Below are 20,946 nucleotides of genomic sequence, written 5' to 3'. Positions count from 1 at the left end.
ACTCCAAGAACACTGTGTGTGTGTGTGTGTGTGTGCGTGTGCGTGTGCAAAGACCTTTCAAAAAGCCGAACTCTGCCCTGTACAGGACAAACAACGTTGGCAGGAGCTGTGATTTGAGATGCATGAATGCAAACACACAGAAGAATGCACCCGCAATGGGGCATTCTGCGTTTTCACACGTTTTACACGTTTTCTATCAAACTCTTTGCATATTTCTGTTACCTCACCTTTTCTCCCCCTTCCCCCCCTACTCCTTTCTTCTTTTTACTCCGTCCTGTTGCCTCTTTCTTCTCCTTCCCCTCGTTCTCTCTCTCTCTCTCTCTCTCTCTCTCTCTCTCTCTCTCTCTCTCTCTCTCTCTCTCTCTTCTGACCCTGGTAGTTTGATTGACGGGGTCACTGGTGTGTGCAGGGGATTTGAACCCGTGGGCTTGTTTCACTCTGTGGCCAGACCACTTAACATCTGACACTGGAGGCTTCGGGGCACGGTGGCCCTTTAAGACGCACACTCACAGATACACACAAACACATGCATGTGCAGTGTAAACCCACACCTACACGTACATTCCTATAAGTGAATAGAAACTCTCCTCTGCAGTGACGGACTGTCAGTGAACCCTCTACCCTTGATGGCAATTGGATGTACAGTAACCCTCCTCCTCTCTCTCTCTCTCTCTCTCTCTCTCTCGCTCTCTCCGTCCATCCGTCCGTCTGTCCTCCAGACTCCTAACTCTCCCAACGCCTGTTCAACCTTTCTGTCACTCTATCACTCTGATTTTCCCTCCTTCTCCCCGAGCCGAGCCTTCCTACACACGCGTCATCACCCCACCCCCCTCTGAGCTGTCAGGGAGAGAAGGCGCAGAGGCGAAGAGCTCAGCCTTCTGGGAGTTGGTGTTTTTTTTGTGTGTGTGTGTTTTTAAAGGCCTGAGTGGGCCCTCGGTCTGCACGGCTGACAGGCTGGATTTGATACCTGGCCTGATTCAGTCACTCTCTCGGCACAGCCCAGCACATCATGGCACAGCTCAGATGCCCCTGTGCACATTATTAGTGGCTAAATATACGCAATGGCACAATCCCAGAAGTGGAGCTGCATTGGAGAGAGCGCTGTGTGCAAAGAGGAGGGCATCGGACTGTGTTAACTGGTCTCATGTGGGCCATCACCATATCTGAGAGCTTTATCAATATATTGTAAATGATCATTAAGTCTTAATGAAGCTGTTCTGCAACAGTAATTCGGAGGCTGCTCCGCCATTACACTTTTTCGAACATCTTCCACCTGTAGTCATTGTTCCTCCTGCTTCTATGAGAGAAGGTGAAAAACATTGAATTACTTCTAATTACATAGATTTTTGAGTTGAACATGTTTTTCACAACAGAAAAGTAGCCTCAGAAATTATTGTACAAGAAAATACTTACCAGTAACCAAAATGAGGTGCCGACCTGAACCTGCAAACACACACACTCATTATTCAGGTTCATTGCACATTTTAATTATGGCACTTTGGGGACCAGGTCATTAACTCCATGGACATAAGGTGCTTTTACTCCAGTTATCGCACCCTAGAAGGATTTTACTTCCAGAGGGATTGACTGCTCGCTCACCTCCTCAAATAGGAAAGGGAGGATGCGACTCAGCCACCATGAAACCTGCCTCGTCATTTCCTCTGCATTTCATCAGGCTCGATCAGGTCTGACTGCAAAATAAAAAGAATCACAACCCCGTAAGTCAAACATAAGTTCAGAGAAACATCCACGGCTAAACTAAAAAGCAGATATTGCTCAAATTCCTACCAAAACTGAATATGCTAGAAGCTACTTCAACTTTTCAAACTAATTAGGATGACACTTTCTGCTCGAGTCCCATGAACCAGTCCATGATGGAAAAACTAATTATAGCTGAACATAACACAACATGTCACCAAACCTTAAATGGCACAGATGCAAAGTAAGAACCTTTTTTTTTTAGGTGTTTCCAGACATAAACTCCAGAGAGCGAGCGGACAATTCGGTCTGGATGCAGCAGGAGAGCGGCAGGACACCGGCGTCGGCCCTCATCACCAAAAGCTGTCAAATCTCGTTGTCTTTCCAAATCGACATCTTCGTCAGACTCTTCTTCGCGTGTTGCTCTGGTTTTTCCTCAGAAGATATCATCAACACAACCACTCGCTCGGTGTTAAATTCTCCGGCCACTATCCTGATTTCTCACATGGGCTCGTTCGGACATTCTCGGGAAATTTTACTCGGGGGGGCTGGCAGGAAAAATCTCTAACACAGATATTTGCATTCTCACTTACAGCCTCTTCACAAAATGTCCGGAGCACGTGTGATAATAGTCGATATATAAGTTTAGTTTGACACGTTTTATGCTTGTTAGAGGTGCATGTGTTGCCCTGTAAACCCAGTTTCAGGGGGCAGGGGGGAGTTGTTATTGGGGCTGTTGTTTCCCCTGAGCTTCTCTTAATTCGCTACGTCCCACTCTCCTTTTACCCTTCCTCTCGACTCCTTATCCCTGCATCTTCTTACCATATTTTAATAGCGGAGCGATTGCAGAGGGGTGGCCTTTTATCTCGTGCCCCCTCTTTTTTCCCTCTCTCTCTCTCCTCTCCTCTCTCTTCTCCTCTAACCAGTGTTCTTCACTCTATTTGTTGTGATAAATGACTGTTAGATGTGATTTCCCCAGGATCATATCTCTCTCAGGGCCCCACACCATAATTAGACGGTGTGATTAATAATTCATTCTCTCTCTCTCTGTTTGTGTGTGTGTGTGTGTACGTGCACGATGGTGTGTGTGTGTGTGTGTGTGTGTGTGTGTGTGTGTGTGTGTGTGTGTGTGTGTGTGTGTGTGTGTGTGTGTGCAGAAATACATCATTCAGTCTAAATCCAACAATTGAGTCATTTTGTCTCTATACTGCCAACATAATAAAAAAGTTATGATGAAAACAATGAAAATAAATTCACTGTAGAGACACAAGAAGAAACAATTACAGCAATGACAACACAGAGGAGTTCCCCTAAACACACACACACACACACACACACACACACACACACACACACACGCTCTGCAGGATCAAATCTGATTCATCGAAATGAGAAGAAATTTAAGAGATATCTCTTGTCCAGCTTTTTCTTTTTTCATTTTATTAAAAGTTTCAGTTTTGTTATTTTATTATCCCAGATGGGAAAGTTGGCTCGCAGTCAGGTGCAGGGTATAAAAGACGACAACACAAAACAAGAAGATCAACACAAATATATAACCAACATAAATGCTTAGAGAACATTTTATATATATTTTTTGAAACTTCTTTTTTATGTGTTTTATTGAGTCAGCTTTTCTTTCTTTTTTATTGAAATAACATTAAAATTCTTAAAATCAGAAATAAGACTGGCTGAGAGAAAATTGGGGGAAATTGTATTTATTTGTAAAAAAAATTAATAAAAAAGCCTAAGAGGATGTTTTAATATACTTTAGCTTTATTCTGCTTGATTTGGACTTTTTTAAATCATTTTTTTAATTTGGAAAAGAAATTTCGCAGGACCATGTAAATTCTTAATATTGGCAGGCACCTTGAAATAAGCCTTGAGCATAAATCTGTGAAGGCATTTTTGTACCGTGAATAATCGGAGTTTAATGAGATGAGGCTGGATCTTAAACCCCCTTTTTTTATTATATAGTTTTTATATGAACTAAAAGTTAACACCCATTACTCTTTCTTTTTTAATCTACTTTCACGATATTGGTACAGATTTTCTTTTACCAGTGTGTGGAACATAATAACTAAACACAACTGGTCATTAAACAGTGGGGAAGTTTATAGCCATGTTTCATTTAGCACCATCACAAACAAAATTAGAAAAACAGATTTTAGAAAGGCTTTTCTTCGTTAATGTTCGCTGTGGGAGTTGAGTCCTATTCAAGTAAAAAAGCCACAAGATGCAGATTAGTTGAAACCCTCTTGGCTCCTCTACCTCTGCGTAAATCACAGTGTGAAGTGGATTATTGCTTTTTATGAAACACGCCACTGAGCCCAAATATCTACATTTTAATTTTGTTTCCACGGTACCTAGTTAGGGAAACAGAAACAGTTTTAGGTTACAGCGACGGTATTTAAATGTTACCGTAATGATGATAATAGCTGTGTCTCCCATCAGACACACACACCCTGAACAAAGCAGAGAAATCCAGACACTGCTCCAAGGTGCTGAGTGTGACCTCTGATCTCTGGTAAATAAAAAGAAAAGGGTATCAAATGAAAGCATAATGCACCCAAGAAGAAATACCATGATAATATTCTGGAGGTACAATGGTCGGGATCCTTGCTCACCTTGCTACAAACAGCCTGGCATTATTCTTTATTTATTTCCCTCCAAGAGAAATGGTCTCTGCTCAAATAAATTAAAGAAAGAAATCTCATTTTTGTCCCGACAGGGCCGGGTAGCCCATATCTCAAAAGGCGTGTCTTCGCCTCCACGGACAAATATCATAAAGGCACAGAAATATCGGAGAAGGTGGAGAAAAGCAGAGATGGATGTGATACCTAGTGCTGCATTAAATCAATATCTGATTACAGATGCTGAGGAAAGGTTAGAGTGTGTGTCCGTCAGTGTGTGAGGGAGCAAGACAGAGCCAGACAGGTTATGAAGTTCGGGATGGAGGGTACGACACGGCGTCAAATGTAACGTGTGTGATGTGCGGGGGCTTTTCTTCATCGTGTGTGTGTGTGTTCATTTGTGGTGTTGTGGGTTGCTGTCACTCTGCTCCTGCAGCAAAGCCCCCACAGAGCCGCAGTGTGCGACTGTGTGTGTCTACATGTGTGTGAGGAGGGGGATTTAAGCTTTTCATGGTTTACAGCCAGGTGATTTATGTCAGCTTCTCTTTTTTTGAGGCAGCCTTGTAGAGGAAAAAAGATTTAGTGAAAACTTTCTCTTGTCTTTTGTCAGAGTCCTGCACTCGTCCTTTCTTGCAAACCGCCCCCCACCTCCAAGGCTCTGAATACCAGACCCCACCCGTTACCCCCAATTATCACCATGTCAAAGCCAAACCCACCTAGACCTGTTAACGTATGTCCCACATGACTTAATAACTTAATATCTGATTTCTCCAGAAAAGAAACACAGGCTACTTGAGTTCTCACCTGCTGGACGCACATGTGTAGTTAGATTTTACCCGTACATGTTAATTTATAGATATATAGTTAGATAGATAGATAAGAATAATAAAAAGTCAATTTTAAGTACACATACTTTCCAGTGAGAGGAAAGTTCAGCCAGCAAAACTACTACAAAGCCTTCACTGTAAAGAAGTATGTACTAATGGAGATATTGAGTATAAGGATTGAGTACAAGATGGTGGAAGTTTTAAGGTGAGAGAAGTAGAATAAGGTAACATAATTAATTGTGCTGAAACCAAATATAAATACAGATTTAAAGATAAATAAATGAAACGATACAAAAGTTGTGCGTTAGACTAACAGCCTGTAAATGATGGTATAGCAGATGTAAAGTGTATTAAAAAATAGCTAAAATAGTGCGAGAAAAACTTCAAATATAGAACAAGAGATGTAAAGATGTCTGCCACTGAATGTACTCAGTATTTTCCATATATATAAATATGCTTTCTGCCAGTTCCTTTTTTTGCGGGTACCTGACCCAGATGCATTTTGTCTGAGCCTCATGGTCTATTTTCACCTCCATTTCGTGGAGAAAAAGACGTATTATCCATTTTCCCCCACCAGCAATTCAAAGCTAATATGTTGAGTAACACAAACCAAGAAACCCGCTGAGCCTCTTCTCGTTGTTTTGAGAGGTCGTCTTGCTCTATAAGCAGACACTTCCCATCCTTGTTTTCACATCGTAGACAGATGATTACAGGTAATGACGGAAGAGAGCTGGTATTATCTGCTCAAAGGGAAAAGGTTGTCATTAGCGGATGGGGATGCAGAATCTTCCTGCATTATAGTGAATGGAGGGAAAGTCAAAGTGTTGTTGTGGTCCAGTAATTCTCTTCATTTTTGATTTTTGTTTTGGCTGCAAAAGGTGAAACATTTCAGGTTTTCACAGTTTCTTAGTCTGTTCATGAATATTTAAGTAAACGTAACCTATAATTCACAGGAGCCTGATTTTCTTTGAGTCGAGACTTAAATAAAATACCAGGTGTTTTTTTTCCTGACATTTTAAAATCACCTTTAAAGATGTGGTGCAGCGTATTTGTCGTTTTATTAAAGTTGGGGTTGTTTATATGAGAGGAGATTACATGAGGTAACTGAGTGGGAGGAGATGTGTCAAACTTAATGAGATCTTCAGAGATATGTGGAAATGAACGCGGGGAATTCACTTGTTAATGGCGCATCATCGGAATCTCATCCCAGTGATTATTCATATCTTGTTATTTTGCAGCAATTAGACAAACTAGAACAGTCCTAATGGACTTTAATGATGGGAACCTTGCTGAGATGTAAAATCTTCCTCTGCTTATCGTTCTTTCGTTCTCTTCTCTGTCGCTCGTCTTCTGCCTCAGTCCTGTTTTTCTCTTTCTGTGTTTCTGTGTCTCGCTCGTCCCGTCCCTCTCTTCCTCTCTGCGGCGTCTTCTTCTCATTTGTCTCCTGATATCTCTCTTTCTTTTTCCTCTCGTCCGCCTCCTCTCTCAGACTCGACATCGCCCCTTCTTCTTTTTTCTCTTTCCCTCAGAGACGTTTGTGTATTTAAATGTTTTAAAATGACACAAAGTGCAAAGCAAGGGGACAAATTATAAATCATTAATTTTTGCCATCATGCAGTCACAGAAACAGTCACAATACATTAACATATGGCTTGCAACCGGTTATCTATAGTCTTGCGATGGAGTAAACTATGATAACTTCCTGCATCCTTGTCGGATCCAAATCCAGCTTTGATTTGAGAGAAACAGAAATTGCCTTTCTTATTTCCTATTACACATCGAATGATCTGCTTTACTATCACAAAACGTAGCATATTTTCAGTGAGCCCCCTTTGAGCTTGAGATATAAGTGATCACATGTAAATGCCATCACCGTCTTGAATCTCTTCAGGCCCTGTCCCATCATCCCTAACTCGTTCTGCCATATGCCCCCAAAAAACAAAGCATTACATCCATAAAAATTCACTGAAAAGCTAAAAAGGATCAAACACGACACCTGGGAGACCATTTAAGTATGCAAGCCCACACACACACACAGGTGCAGACACACACTTGTGTCCCTTTGCTGAGCGTCTCTTAAAAGCATTTGCATGTCGCATATTCGCACGGATCCAGGTGGGGGGTATGTGGTTACCTCTCTGTGTGTGTGTGTGTGTGTGTGTGTGTGTGTTTGTCACATTTTCAGAAAGATAAAAGTAGAGAGTGTGTGTGTAGTATATTTGTACGTGTCTGGCAGTGTAAGTTAGACAGAGAGAGAGGAGACTATTTGGTTGTCGAGGCAGGGGGTAGGTATGAACGAGAGAGAGAACAAGAAGATGAGATGGAAGGTCCGTGTGTGTGTGTGTGTGTGTGTGTGTGTGTGTGTGTGTGTGTGTGTGTGTGTGTGTGTGTGTGTGTGTGTGTGTGTGTGTGTGTGTGTGTGTGTGTGTGTGTGTGTGTTTATAGGTGCTTGATAGGGGGCCTGTGCATGTCGGAGAAGGGCCTGGGTGCAATCAGACAACCACGATGCCAAATAAACAGCCCATTACTTACCACCCCAACATAGCAGTTTGAATGTGTGTGAGAGAGAGAGGAACATTGTGTGCCTCCAGGCACACACACACACACACACACACACGCACACGCACACACAGGACAACATCCAACAACAAAAGATGGAGGGAGAGAGAAATGGGAACGAGACACACGCTGTGTCTCAAATCGGATTCTTCAGTCAGTATATTCATACACTCACAGGCAGCACACTGTGGACACACTACACTCACTGCTGTAGTGTGTGAATTCCAACAGGGCCGTGTTGTCTTAAATCAAACATGGCTGTTTCACACTCTACGGGAACATGGCGATCGCAAGATGTGACCACGAATGTCACCTGCTGAAATATCTGCTTTAGGCACTTGTCTTTGTATTACTTTTTTTGTATGTGTACCCCCTGTGTCCTCTGTCCTCTGTCGTCTGTCCTCTGTCCTCACTCACAAGTTTGATATCCATTGGTGATTTATTCTTTCTGCTACGTGGCCAATGAGGCAGCCATTAAACGAGAGATGTGTCCATTGTTCCACAGTCAGCTTTTAGATTTTCTAAGTGCATCATGTGGTTACATATACGCTTATACTTCACAGTGTAAACAAACATTGTGTGAGTGTGGAGGTACAGAACAAAGTAACAGAGAGAAACATAAAGGTTGAGTAAACAAAGTCTCAACAAGGGATTAAAAAACATACACGTGCATAATCACAGGAATATAAACACATATTACAGAAGAGAGGAACACACAATAACTCCCCAGACAACACACACACACACACACACACACACAGGAGTGGCATAATTGGAGCAAAACAGTAACATTAACAACAACAGGGGGAGACCACAGAAACTTGTGTATTTACTGTCAAAACATTTACCATTGTTAAATAAAATTGCAAAGACACCTACATTTTATAATTTTACTTTTGGGTAAAGGTTTATCAAGAAAGTTTTTATTTACTGTTTGTACTGAATGTAAGAAATACATGTAGTTCAAGCTTGTCTCCTACAAAATAAATTCACATCCTTTTAGATCTGGCATCATCATGATAACCTGAATTCATTGGGAGGAGATTCAGGTGAATGACAACAACACAAAGCACAACACATTTAACACCAACGTACAAGATTCATGTTCGGGCCTGATTGTGTTTTTGTTTAACATATAATTTCAGTATATTAATATAATACATCAAGATCATCACATACTCTATAACAATATACGGTTGCAGGTACATAAATATTTGCACTTTTCTTGGTAATGTCTAATGAAAATTGGTTCTATAGTCACATCATTTTGCAGAAATATAGTGTTGGTTGTTTCACAAACTTGTATTTTATTTACTGTAGCACAATTGAAGATAAATAGTCAAGAGATAAATATAGTCTGAATAAATAAATAATGTTCAAAGACTGAGACTGAAACATTAATTATAGAATCTAATGGAAGATAAAAAGTGAAAATGTCATGGAATTGTAGTAGAGTGGATGTATAAAGTTGTTCGAATAGAGAATAACCTCAGTGCTGTATACGCTGCTTGGGTTAATACTTAAATGAACAATGATCGTCACACACACACACACACACACACACACACACACACACACACACACACAGCTCTAAAGTGAGTGAGGTTATAACAAAGATAACCACTTTGCCAGTGTGTGTGTGTGTGTGTGTGCGCGTGCGTGCGTGCGTGGCCTTAGCCTCTCACATCTATTGATTTCACATCCTCTCACCTTGAGAGTGTGCGTCAGTGTGTCACATGCACACGTCTTAATGAACAGCTCATGACAGGACTGGGGTGTATGCAAATGTTCTCACTGTGTCACAACACAGTTTGAACTGCAGCTTAAAATGAAGCTAGTGTGTGTGTGTTTCAACCTGTACGTGTCCACAGAACAATATTAGGGTGGTTGTGTGTGTGTGTGTGTGTCTGTGTGTGTGTGTGTGTGTGTGTGTGTGTGTGTGTGTGTGTGTGTGTCTGTGTGTGTCCTTTGTTTCTGCAAACTCATTCCCCTGGAGTCCGTTCAGTGACAACCTGACTGTATTCTTGACAGCTAGCGCAAACATCCTCTCTCTTACAGACACACACACACACACACACACACACACACACACAGAATCTTGTCTTGTTTCGACGAAAAAGGTGCAAATCAAAAATGAGGAATAGTTTATCGACCCTTTAACATTCATAATGTTTGTCAGTTTGACTCAAAGACGGACAAAAAAGTGGAATTAAAGTCGAGCTTGGTGCAACACTGTGCTACGATCCTTTCAAACCTGAGCAGAGAACCGCTCGTCCAAAAAACTTCACAGTCTGCAGAGTTTGAATTCGTGTTGGTTGGAAAAAATATAAATCCAGACAAACAGAAAAACAGACAGTCAGTTATTGCTCCGTGTAGTTGAATAAAAGATGGACAAATGTTAAATCAATAAATACAGGAAACTGAAGAGCAACACGACTTAACAAGACTTCAACAGTTCAAGTCAAATTTAAAAACATGTAACCCTCTATTGATTTATTAATTAAATAACAAATACATTTTACCATTTTACGAAAAACATCAAACTGTATTTGATGCTAAGAATTAAAGGTTAACTTACCCCATATAGTCTTACAGTTCTTGTCTTGAAAGAATTTTGCTTGATTAATTAATTAAATAATTCATCCATTTTAGTTTCCCCCCAGGTAACGTCTCCAGTTTCTCATGTCCAGACAACAAGAGATGCAAACAGGATTTCCTGGTCATGTGTTTCAAAGTAAAAGACATTTTCGTCTAAACTAAACAGTAAAATGTGGATTTTTTTTATTGCTGCCTTTCATCAAAATTGAGATAAAGTAAACGTTTTTCTAAACAGCAATAATAGAACACAATCAATGGTTAAATGATTTGATTGTGCTTGGAGTGATGGCAAAGCAGAAAAGGAGGAAAATAAACATGACAAATGATGGTGTTAAATTCAGCAGCTTGTCCTTTTTTTTAAAATCACCCGATTTCCTTCTCCCTCTCTAAATCATCTTTTTATATTGGGCTTTTACGATGGGGGTTTGGTAACCGATGGCAACCTAGATCTGACAGCGAGTCAGTAGAGGCTAAAGCAGGTTGAGAGGACTAAGCAGGGGTTTGTGTGGGTGTGTGTCTGTGTGTGTGTGTGGGTGTGTTGGATAGATTGATGGTTGCCTGTGTGCGACCAAGTGCACATTGAGGTGTTGAAATTGAGTGTGAATGGCTGGTAGACTGGGCAGGTTAGAGTGAAATACACACACACAAAAACACACGTAATGATATGCAGCCCTACACAAAGACTCGAACACAAACACACACACACATGGTTCGGGGTTGTCTTAAGCCAAACTGACAGGGATTGTCTGCGATGTTGCGTTGCATCTCTGCATCCAGCTGTCACACACACACACACACACACACACACAGAGTGAAGGTGATGGCTGCTGCAGTATGTTGTTGGCCTGTGTTTCTGCCTGGTGTTGTCTTGCTTTAACTTCTGTCTTTCTCTGTCTCTCTGGTGCAGCTAATACATCTCTGACAGCTGTGTGTGTGTGTGTGTGTGTGTGTGTGTGTGTGTGTGTGTGTGTGTGTGTGTGTGTGTGTGTGTGTGTGTGTGTGGTTGTGTGTGTGTGTGTGTGTGGGAGGGAGCATGCACGTGTATGTGTGCATGTGTGTGCACTCACGGGAGGGAGTGTGCACGTGTGTGTTTGTTACTACCTGTTACCATATGAGGCATTGAATCACAGTCTCTCTTTATAACATATCATTTATTTTTGCTTTCCACATGCATCTATATATCTGATATTTTTCTGTTAAACCTCCTGTGTTTTACACACACACACACACACACACACACACACACACACACACACACACACACACACACACACACACACACACACACACACACACACACATACAGACAGACATGTCCCACTGGCAAGAGGAGAGGAAACATCCCCTGGGAGAAAACAAGGCAGGAAAGAAAAGATAGAAAAGGGAGAAGAACAAGAAAAAAGGCGAAGGAACAATTTTTCTCTTTTTGCTCAGAGGAAGTTGTCACTTACAGCGTTTCCCCTCAGCAGCTACACAACCAGTGGCTGGCAGGTGTGTGTGTGTGTGTGTGTGTGTGTGTGTGTGTGTGTGTGTGTGTGTGTGTGTGTGTGTGTGTGTGTGTGTGTGTGTGTGTGTGTGTGTGTGTGTGTGTGTGTGTGTTCTCTATTGTCCTTTGAATTTCCCCTGAGACCACCACTTCCCTAGACTACACTTTGATAAGACAACCTGTCCTCACTGCACTTGCCTCACTTTGTCTGTCTGACTTTGTGTTCATGTGTATGTGTGTGTGTGTGTGTGTGTGTGTGTGTTTTATGGATCTAATGTATATATTTCCTGAAACTTTGAGGATGACCTAAAGAGAGAGATATTCCTTTAGCTCATAAATGTTTCTGTTTTTGTAGAAGACAACAGCCACAGGTTGATCTTGATGATGTTGTTGAGATGTCAAACCTCAAGAATTTCTAACTGGTGGAGGCACTCCAGACAATCTAGATCACCAAAGTCAGTAGGATTCGTCTTCTGGGGACCATGAATGTCCTTAAATTAAATAATGAAATCGTAAATAAGTAGTTCTTGGGATAAATGACTTGGACGGATCAACATTGTGTTCCAGAGCCACACCCCCATCATGGGTTATATTTTAATGGGGAAACAAAAAGGTGACTCAGAGTAACCAGGCCAGAATCAGGGAAGCTGAAGATTTGATCTCAGCTGTAACTAAATCCTTTAATTGACGGCTAAATAGATAAACATAGAGAGAGAGAAAAAAAGATCCACCATCCCCGGTAATCAGCTCGGAGACGCCACAAGGGCCAAAGCAGTTACACACGAGTGTAAGAAGTGAGTCCAGGCGGCGTCTCTCAAGACGCTCACTGCTGCCAGAAGTATATCTTTTTATCTTGGTTTATAGGCTAAGCCAGGCCGGCCTCCCAAGGCAGGGGAACATTCCCTATCAAAAAGATGTGTATCTGTCTGTCTCGCTGTGTATTATGCTGTCTGTGTCTTTGTCTGGCTTCGCAGGTGTGACTCAGGAATACAAGTCCACCTTCAGATGTTCTAACTCTTTGAAACGTTCAAAGACTTGTGTTGTAATGGATTGTTTTAATTTTCTGTTTTGCAGTGAAACTACTTTTCTTCTTCTTGCCTCTTTTACTTTTGCCTCAGATCAGATAAAACCGGAATTCATTTCCTTATATTTTCTTCTTTTCTGCAACAGCACATGTGCAGGAAGCAGAACTGCAACATAATGAAGACAATTCTTTTGCCATGATGAGGATTTGTTAATAATTTATGTACTGGATAGTGAACATATCCATAAAGAATTCACAGTGATAGATTATATTATTACATCTGTAAAGCAAGTTATGTTTTCATGAAATAATCCATAACATTCTTAGCGGATCTGTATCAGGGGGCAGATCCAGGAATATGTTTTCACTTTCTTTAACATTGCGAGATGGGGAGTTTTTAAAATGTTTATTGGATTGATATTTATGAGGGTGTGCAAATTGTGCGAATCCAAATAAAAATCTGGATCTAGTGACATAAAATGTGGTTTCTTAAGGGGACTGTTGGGCCTTGGTGGAGGTATTTTATTTTTATTTTTAATGATCTACGTTTAGGAGATAGACAGTTTAAAGAAAATTTGCAGTGACTTCAGACGCAGGTGATTATTTATATTTCTGAGAAAAAGCTTTTGGTACCAACACCAACTGTCTGGTGTATCTGCACTTTGCAGGTCTTCAGCATCTCAACCACCTCCTAATGACTCCACAGCCTTTTTATAAATGTCTCTTCAACAAAGCCATGCGTTGTCCAAAGTGCATAGAATCATTCCTTAGAAAGAAGGTTGGAAAACCATGGGATGTTAATGCACTCAGACCACAACTCACATGTGAGAAAGAATAATGTTTGGGTGTGTGTGTGCGTGCACGTGCAAGTGTGCGTGTGCACGTGCGTGTGCGTGTGCGTGCATACACCAGAGGACAGTGTAATATTGTTTTGGTGCCTTGTGGTTGGGACGGAGCTAACACCTGAGTGAACCTGTCACTGCAGACACATTGCTTTTTCAGCTCCAGTGATTACACTGCACCCAAACACACTCTCAACATTTCCTGGGTGGTTCTGTGTGTGTGTGTGTGTGTGTGTGTGTGTGTGTGTGTGTGTGTGCGTGTGCGTGTGTGTGTGCAGGTATGTGTGAAACACAGAGGGAAGTGTGTTGCTGGTGCATCGTCTGCGTGCATGTGTCTGCGAGTGTGAGAGAGTCAGGAACAGAGTGTGAGAGTGACAGAGCATTGCTTCTTTGTGTGTATGTGTCTAAATCTCTGCTGTATTCAAATTCCTTCCTGGAAAATAGGAAATGGGGTTACTGATACAATGTCCTTCGAGGTAAAACATCACTTTGTGCTGATAGGTACGGACACACACACACACACACACACACACACACACACACACACATAGGTCAGGGTGAACCTCAATTGAAATACAATCTATTAAGACATAATAGATGTAATGCTACATTCATGTCATTTGATTTCCCATAATTACCAGTTTCAGATGTTTAAATAGCATCACATCAACATCCAAGGTTTAATTATGACTGGGAAACTCCAGCTCTTATAAACCAGCTCTGTCTATACAACTTTAACAACAGTAACAGGGAAAAAACATTTACGTAGGAAGCGCTATTGTTTTCTATAAATGATACATTTGGTGAAATGGTGTTTTCTTATTAAATGTATCAGTTTGCAAAGCACGAAAACATATGGATGATGGATGGATGGATGTATAGATAAAAAGAAAGAAGAATGGATGGATGCATGACTTCATTAATCTCCAAAGCAAAATGTATTTGTCATAGCAGCAGTTACAGAGATGCAGAAACACAGATCAATAAAATACACAGTTAAATAATGAGCAGCCCTGACACAGTTAACCAAGCTGCAGTATGAAGTAAAGAATAAAATCAATCAAATAGAAGTAAAAGGTAAGTAGTGTGCTTGTCTCATGTACGGGGGGGGGGTGCAAAGTTTCTATGTCCACGGTGCTGAGAAATGATTCATTGAGTTCAGCTCTGGTGGAGGTGAATTAAAAAAGTCTGATTTCAGTCGGCAGGAACGACCTCCTGTACGGTTTCCAGTGATCCAATCACATTTCACCACAATCTCCTTCAGCCAATCAGGTTGTTGCTGTTGACTCTCTTCTCCTCTCGCTCGCTGTCAGCTGTCATTTCATCGTGACCCCCTCCTCCAACCCCAATCACCTCCAGTCTTCATATCCAAAGCTCCGGTCGAGCCCAGCAGGGTCCATCCATCATCCTCTTCAGACCCTCAGCATCCCAACCACCACCAGTGTCTGGACCCCCGGGGGTGGGGGGGGGGTTTCGTGCTCTATACGCACAGCCTCACCCCGTCTCTGACATCACAACACACTCTCATCTATATCACATCATCATCTCCTCTGCTGTGCCTGGCGATAAAAATATACTATCAATTAAAGTCTCTCCTAAGTGAAACATCCACAGCTTGATTACACTTTATAATGGCTGTGTTGTTGATGTTAACCATAGGCTGTTTATAAAGATGGACGACGTGACAGGCTGGCTGTGGCAGAGGCTCGTCTCCTCCATGTTACTGGAATGGACATGAACTGAACTACTAGGGAAACTGCACGTTGAATTAATTTTGCTCAAAGACGGTTTCTGTCATTTTAGTTAGTTCTTATCACACAGGTTTTTTTACACGTGTTTATTATTGTCGTACATTTGTTTTTTTATTTATCTGACGCTATAAAGCACCGAGTTCAGATGTGACGTCCTCGGTGCACGACGGCAGTGTTGAATACTTCAGCGATCACACGACTTCTTTTCTTTGAGCTGAAAATCTACTATTTGATGAATATCAGCAACCTGCACGTTTAATAAACCCTTTGAGTTTGGGTCCAGTCTGAGCTGTGTTTAATTTCAGGATTTGGTTGAGTTCACTTGGTCATTTTCAAAATCCTATTAAGGAATTGGACTTTCGCTCTCTCTGCGGATCTCCCTCTGTCACTCTGTGCCAATAGAATGGAGCGGCTGGTCACAGCTCACTAATGGACAGTAATGCATGAAATAAAGCAAAGACTTGCTAAAGCTGAGCCACTGGGAGGACGCCTGCGTTTGAGGAGCATAATGACCTTCTGTGATGGCAGCGCTCTGAAATATGAAAGTGTGAATGGTCAAGTACGGCTGTAAAAAAAAAAGGTTGTGGGTTTATCTGGCACCGATTATAAGAAGCTTGGCATGGACTTAAATAAAAAGCTGATGTTTTGTGAGATGATAAAGTATCAGTGACTGGTAGTTTGGTAAAAGACAGAAACAGAGAGAGGCAGACAGATGGGTCGAGACGGACTGAGGAAAAAAGAGAAGGTCAAGGGAAGCTGACATCCATCAGTTCTCTGTCCTTAATCTATCCGAGCAACGCGGAGCTCAGCCCATTTCTCCCTTGACACAGTCACTCACACACAGAGACACACCAGATATCACAGACCCTCAGCCATTGGCTTTGTCGTGGCCTTTAACCCCATAAACCCGAGTCTGTGTGTGTGTGCGTTCGCCTGCGTGTCTGTAAAACCGAGCTGTAAAACTCGAAAATCAATTTACAGCTGCTAATGTTCTCCTTCTTTCTTTCTAACTCATATTCCACCAGCTGCTGTGTGTGTTTGTGTGTGTGTGTGTGTGTGTGTGTGTGTGTGTGTGTGTGTGTGTGTGTGTGTGTGTGTGTGTGTGTGTGTGTGTGTGTGTGTGTGTGTGTGTGTGTTTACTTCTTCAGATATCTTTGAGAATAGAGAAAAGTGAGGACATTTCATTGGCCTTTTTGAAAAGGCGGTCAGATGGTCTTGCTTTTATATCTTTGGGGTGGATGTATTTGAAAAATCTCACTCGCTTAAATAAGCGAGTGGATTCAGACATTTTTCAGTTGCTAAACTATATCTAAATAGTTTTCAGAGCTCCTTTATTGATGCTGTGAAACAGTCGTCTGTTTATCTCTAGAATCTCACCCAGGAGACCTTCTGCGTTGCACTTAATATGAATTGTGAGTGTGTGTGTTTCGCTGCTATCTGCTGTCACATTTCAGAAGTTCAGAGAATGGGTTTTATCTAAGACATCCTGTGTTTCTTTTGCGTCACGTCCATTAATTTGAAGTGGCACAAACACAACATTTTAGTGCTTTAAGTGAAAATTTAAGTTTTAATGTGATGACTCCAGTCATTTATTCTGAATCTGATCACAATCTTCACTTTCGGGGGCTCGACGTCCAGATTTAGCAGCAACTCCAACGATAACGCTGCTGTCTCAAGTGTGGGAAAAGGAAATGTAAAGAATTTCCCGTGGTGATAAATGATAGAATGGGATGTGATTCACAGATGGAATCAGGATGCCTGACAGGCAGAGAGGCAAAGCAGGTAATGACAGTCTGCAGAGTTGTGAGGGCACAATGTGCAGCAGGAATCCAAGATGTCAAAATGACAGACAACTTCCTGTATATGGGGATCAGAATATGAGAATAGAGGTTAGTTAGAAGTTACAGTAGTTTTCAAGATAGAAAGTTTGACTGAATGTGAAAGTGGTTTCTAGAGATGTCACCTACTGATTATTTATATATGTGTGTTTCTATGATTCAGTATTTCCTTGCAACCTCTTCGAACAAGTTAGAGTCACTGGCTTATTATTACGTGGTTGAGACTCACCCAAAAAAGATGGAAAAAGCCCAGTGACATAAGTCATAATGCTAAGCTAAGCAATCTGTATCTTTTTATTACTGGAAAATAGAGCCCGTCTCCGAAAAATTTTGAGAATCTTGTCTGTGACAAAGAGCAAAATGTGCAATATAAACATGAATAACATGATATTAGACTCACATAAAATCAAATGAGAGAAGGAGAGAGATGCAAACAACAACTCATAAAGCAGCATAATGCTGATTAACTGATTCTTATTTATTAAAATATCTAATTCCAAAATATATCATTTTTTTGTCGGGATTAAAATCCATTTGCAAGTCTTAAAATGTGAGTTTACGTTTCGTTTTGTGGCACAGAAAACTTCTCTCTTCAATCTTTCTAGTTATTATGTCTGAATGCTTTTCTGAAATAACAAATATCTGTTGTTCCTCCTTGTCCTGAATGTCAGCAAATGTTTTTCTTGTTGTTGTATTAGATTCTATTTTTTATAATAACCACATTGTGTTACCTTATTAGTTGTTTACAGTCGGCATTATAAATATCACGTACATCTGTTTTTGCAGATTGGAGAGTCCATCCTACGAGGTGATGCAGCTGTTCTTTGAGGTGGACAACGTGATCAACCTGGTGCCGACCCAGACTCTCCACTGGAACGTCGAGTACCCAGCCGGCTCCCAGACGACTTCCAGGCAAACGGAGAAAGTGTCACACCTCTACATCAGCAACGCTGACATACAGGGCATCGTACCGCTGGCTGAGGTAAGTGATGACTTGAGAGATGAGCCCAGATACAGATATCTGCCAGCGTAGATGCTGACATACTGAAATGTGCACTGCTGGGTATCAGCAAATATTCCTTATCCTGGAATAGACACCATTTTCCCCTCCATTTCCCTCCTCGCTCTAACCTTCTTGCTGACACGCCCAACCCCCTTCCTTCAGGGTGATCAAAGCTGTAAAGGTCAGCTTGTTTACCCCCCCCCTTGCTACAGGCCTCCTGGTCACACACACACAGCAGGTTTCATAACAAGCAGCCTCGCAAATTTGTTCTCACAGCCACGCAGGTACAGGACATATAAATATGCATGTAAATCTACAGTCGCTCAAATCACATGCAAATGCCAACACACGGGTTCACATTTACAACAGCGACCATCCACTAACATTCACATACACACCTTCACTCGTGCTCAAACTCGTCTCCTGTGTGTTTGTGGCGCTGACAGGTGTCATTCCTGCTGAGACTCAAACACATTTGCCCCTAAAGGTCTTAAAAGGCTGTTTTCCATATAGAACCAAATCCTGTATTTTTCCCTTTGTTCAGTGACTGAGCCTAAAAGCACAAAAACCTCAGTAAAAATTGTTTAGTGCACAACAGAAGGAATTAAAATATGAAATGAAGTTGTTTTTTTTGCATATGTGGAATAGAAAAGGGCATCAAGTGATAAACAACGTCAGAGGAGCGATTCATTCATTAATCTCCAAGTGCATGGCATGTACTATATAAACAATAGTCTATAAGTCCAGCAGATAGAAAGCATCTAATGTTCTGTAATAATGAAACACATGTTTTGGTTCTTTATCTTTGCTTTAGCCTACACCTTTGCTATTAGAGCAAACAAATCACTTTAATTAAACTGGAAACATTTAATTTTTCATTTAATGGAACAAGGCGACAGCATATGGAAGTAAAACAACTATCAAGTAAAATAAACATGTAATTTTATAAAGTTCAGGAAGTTGAATTTAGAGCTGTCTGATTGGAAAACAGAACAAACCATAACAATCATGTCCAGGTCTTCATGATGCTGTAAAGTTTCTAATCGGTTAAAACTCCACCATCATTTTGTACGATCACAAAGCAGAGCGGAAACATCCGTAAACAGAGCAACCTGCAGGCTACAAAGGGAGGAGGAGGAGGGAGGGAGGGAGGGAGGAGGTGGATGCTTTTCAAAATGCTCCCTGTTCCATTACCACTGGGGTAGAGCCATTGATAGCCCTCCTTCAAACAGCAAAGCCCCAGTGAGAAAACTCAATTTTGTTCAGGGCTTGTGCAGCTTCCGTCTCTTTCACCCACTGCAGAGAGCAGCCATCATTTCAAACCGCGCTGCTGTGGGGATTCTGCTTCTTTTCAAGGGGGCAGCGTGAACGGAGCCGAGGGACGAGTGATGCTAACATCTCACTCCCCTGCATTCTGCACACCAATACAATTAGTTAAAGGGACTTTTCAGTTATTTGCTCTTTGATATTTGTTTTCTGGAGGTAAATACAATAAAATCACTAATTTAAGTGTGAGCCTTGAGTTTTGGATTTATTCATTTGTAGTTAATTTAGCTGCTGTTACCAGTGCGTTTTCTCTCCTGTGTGTTTCTTTGTTGGTTGGTTTGTCCGCAAGATGATGCAAAAAATATCGGACAGATTTCCACAGAACTTGGTGGAAGGGTGAGGTGGGGCTCAGGGAAGAATACGTTCAATTTAGGTGCGGATCCAGATCAGGGGGCTGATCCAGGATTATTTTCTTCACATGTAGTTTTCTCAAGAAATCATTTATGGCTCTTGATGAAAAAAAATCCACCATGTTTAGGCGACTGATATTTATGAGATAAAATAAAAATCCAGATGTAGTGAATTTAAAAGTGGTTTCACATGGGGAGTGTTGGGCCTTGTTGGAGGTATGTTCTCCACTGAGTCAAATACAAATACATTTTAAACATGTTGCAAGAACATTGAAAGTTACTTCTTGTAAAGTTGAACGCCACTCGGCCAATTTTTTCTTTCAAAACACATTTGTTGTTTTATATAAACATAATTTAAAGGTGCCATCTATTCTGCTACTTCTAAAGCCATGCACACACAGAAACACACACACGTACATGGAAATGTCTTTATATACACACAGCAAAACACCCAGACTCACTTTGTCTGCCTCCATCTCTTTTTTTTGCCTCCTCTTTGGGTAAAAGCATCCGAAAATGGCTGCTATTACAAGCTATTTGGGCTTCCTGATTTGTTTACCAGAACTACTGACCAGGTGTCGCTGACAGAGGTCTCTGTGATAAGTCGCTGAGATGAAAGCTCCGGCTCCTCAGGGTTTTTATGTGAGAATAACGAAAAAAAGGAGTGAAATTATGAGCGAGCATCTTCAAAGAGCGCTGGATGTGAAAGCTTTCACAAAGTCCTGCTCCTTCTCGAGCAAATTCCTCAATTGGCGACTGGAACAAAAGTGCAACATCACAAGTGCCACCATGTTACAAAAATGCGGGAACTTCGCAGCTTTTACATATTTAAACGGCCTAAAAAAACCAAGCAGCATCCGGAGCACTCGGCTTTGAAACGTAATCCCTCTGTCTGATCTGTCTGAGTGATTTTAGCTCCGTCTCAGCCCATCATCCACCATCTCCCAAATCAAAAGTCAGCTTATCAACAGCACTGATGTGGCAGTGCAATAGGTCTTCTCTCTATTTTACGAG

At 41.4% G+C, this 20,946-nt stretch overlaps 1 protein-coding gene across 1 annotated transcript in view; it reads left to right on the top strand.

Annotated features, from left to right (window-relative positions):
* Positions 1 to 20,946, top strand: part of si:dkey-215k6.1 (transmembrane protein 132C) — a 217,551-nt gene that overhangs the window by 139,737 nt on the left and 56,868 nt on the right. Inside the window, exon 5 of the mRNA XM_047341077.1 lies at positions 18,040 to 18,235. Within this exon, the coding sequence (XP_047197033.1) occupies positions 18,040 to 18,235 (196 nt within the window). The remainder of the gene's footprint in view (positions 1 to 18,039; positions 18,236 to 20,946) is intronic.

This window comes from Hippoglossus stenolepis, chromosome 9, assembly GCF_022539355.2.
Source record: "Hippoglossus stenolepis isolate QCI-W04-F060 chromosome 9, HSTE1.2, whole genome shotgun sequence".
NCBI classification, from domain to species: Eukaryota; Metazoa; Chordata; class Actinopteri; order Pleuronectiformes; family Pleuronectidae; genus Hippoglossus; species Hippoglossus stenolepis.
The sequence above is the reverse complement of the archived record's forward strand: the minus strand, read 5'-3'. Positions and strand labels throughout refer to the sequence as shown.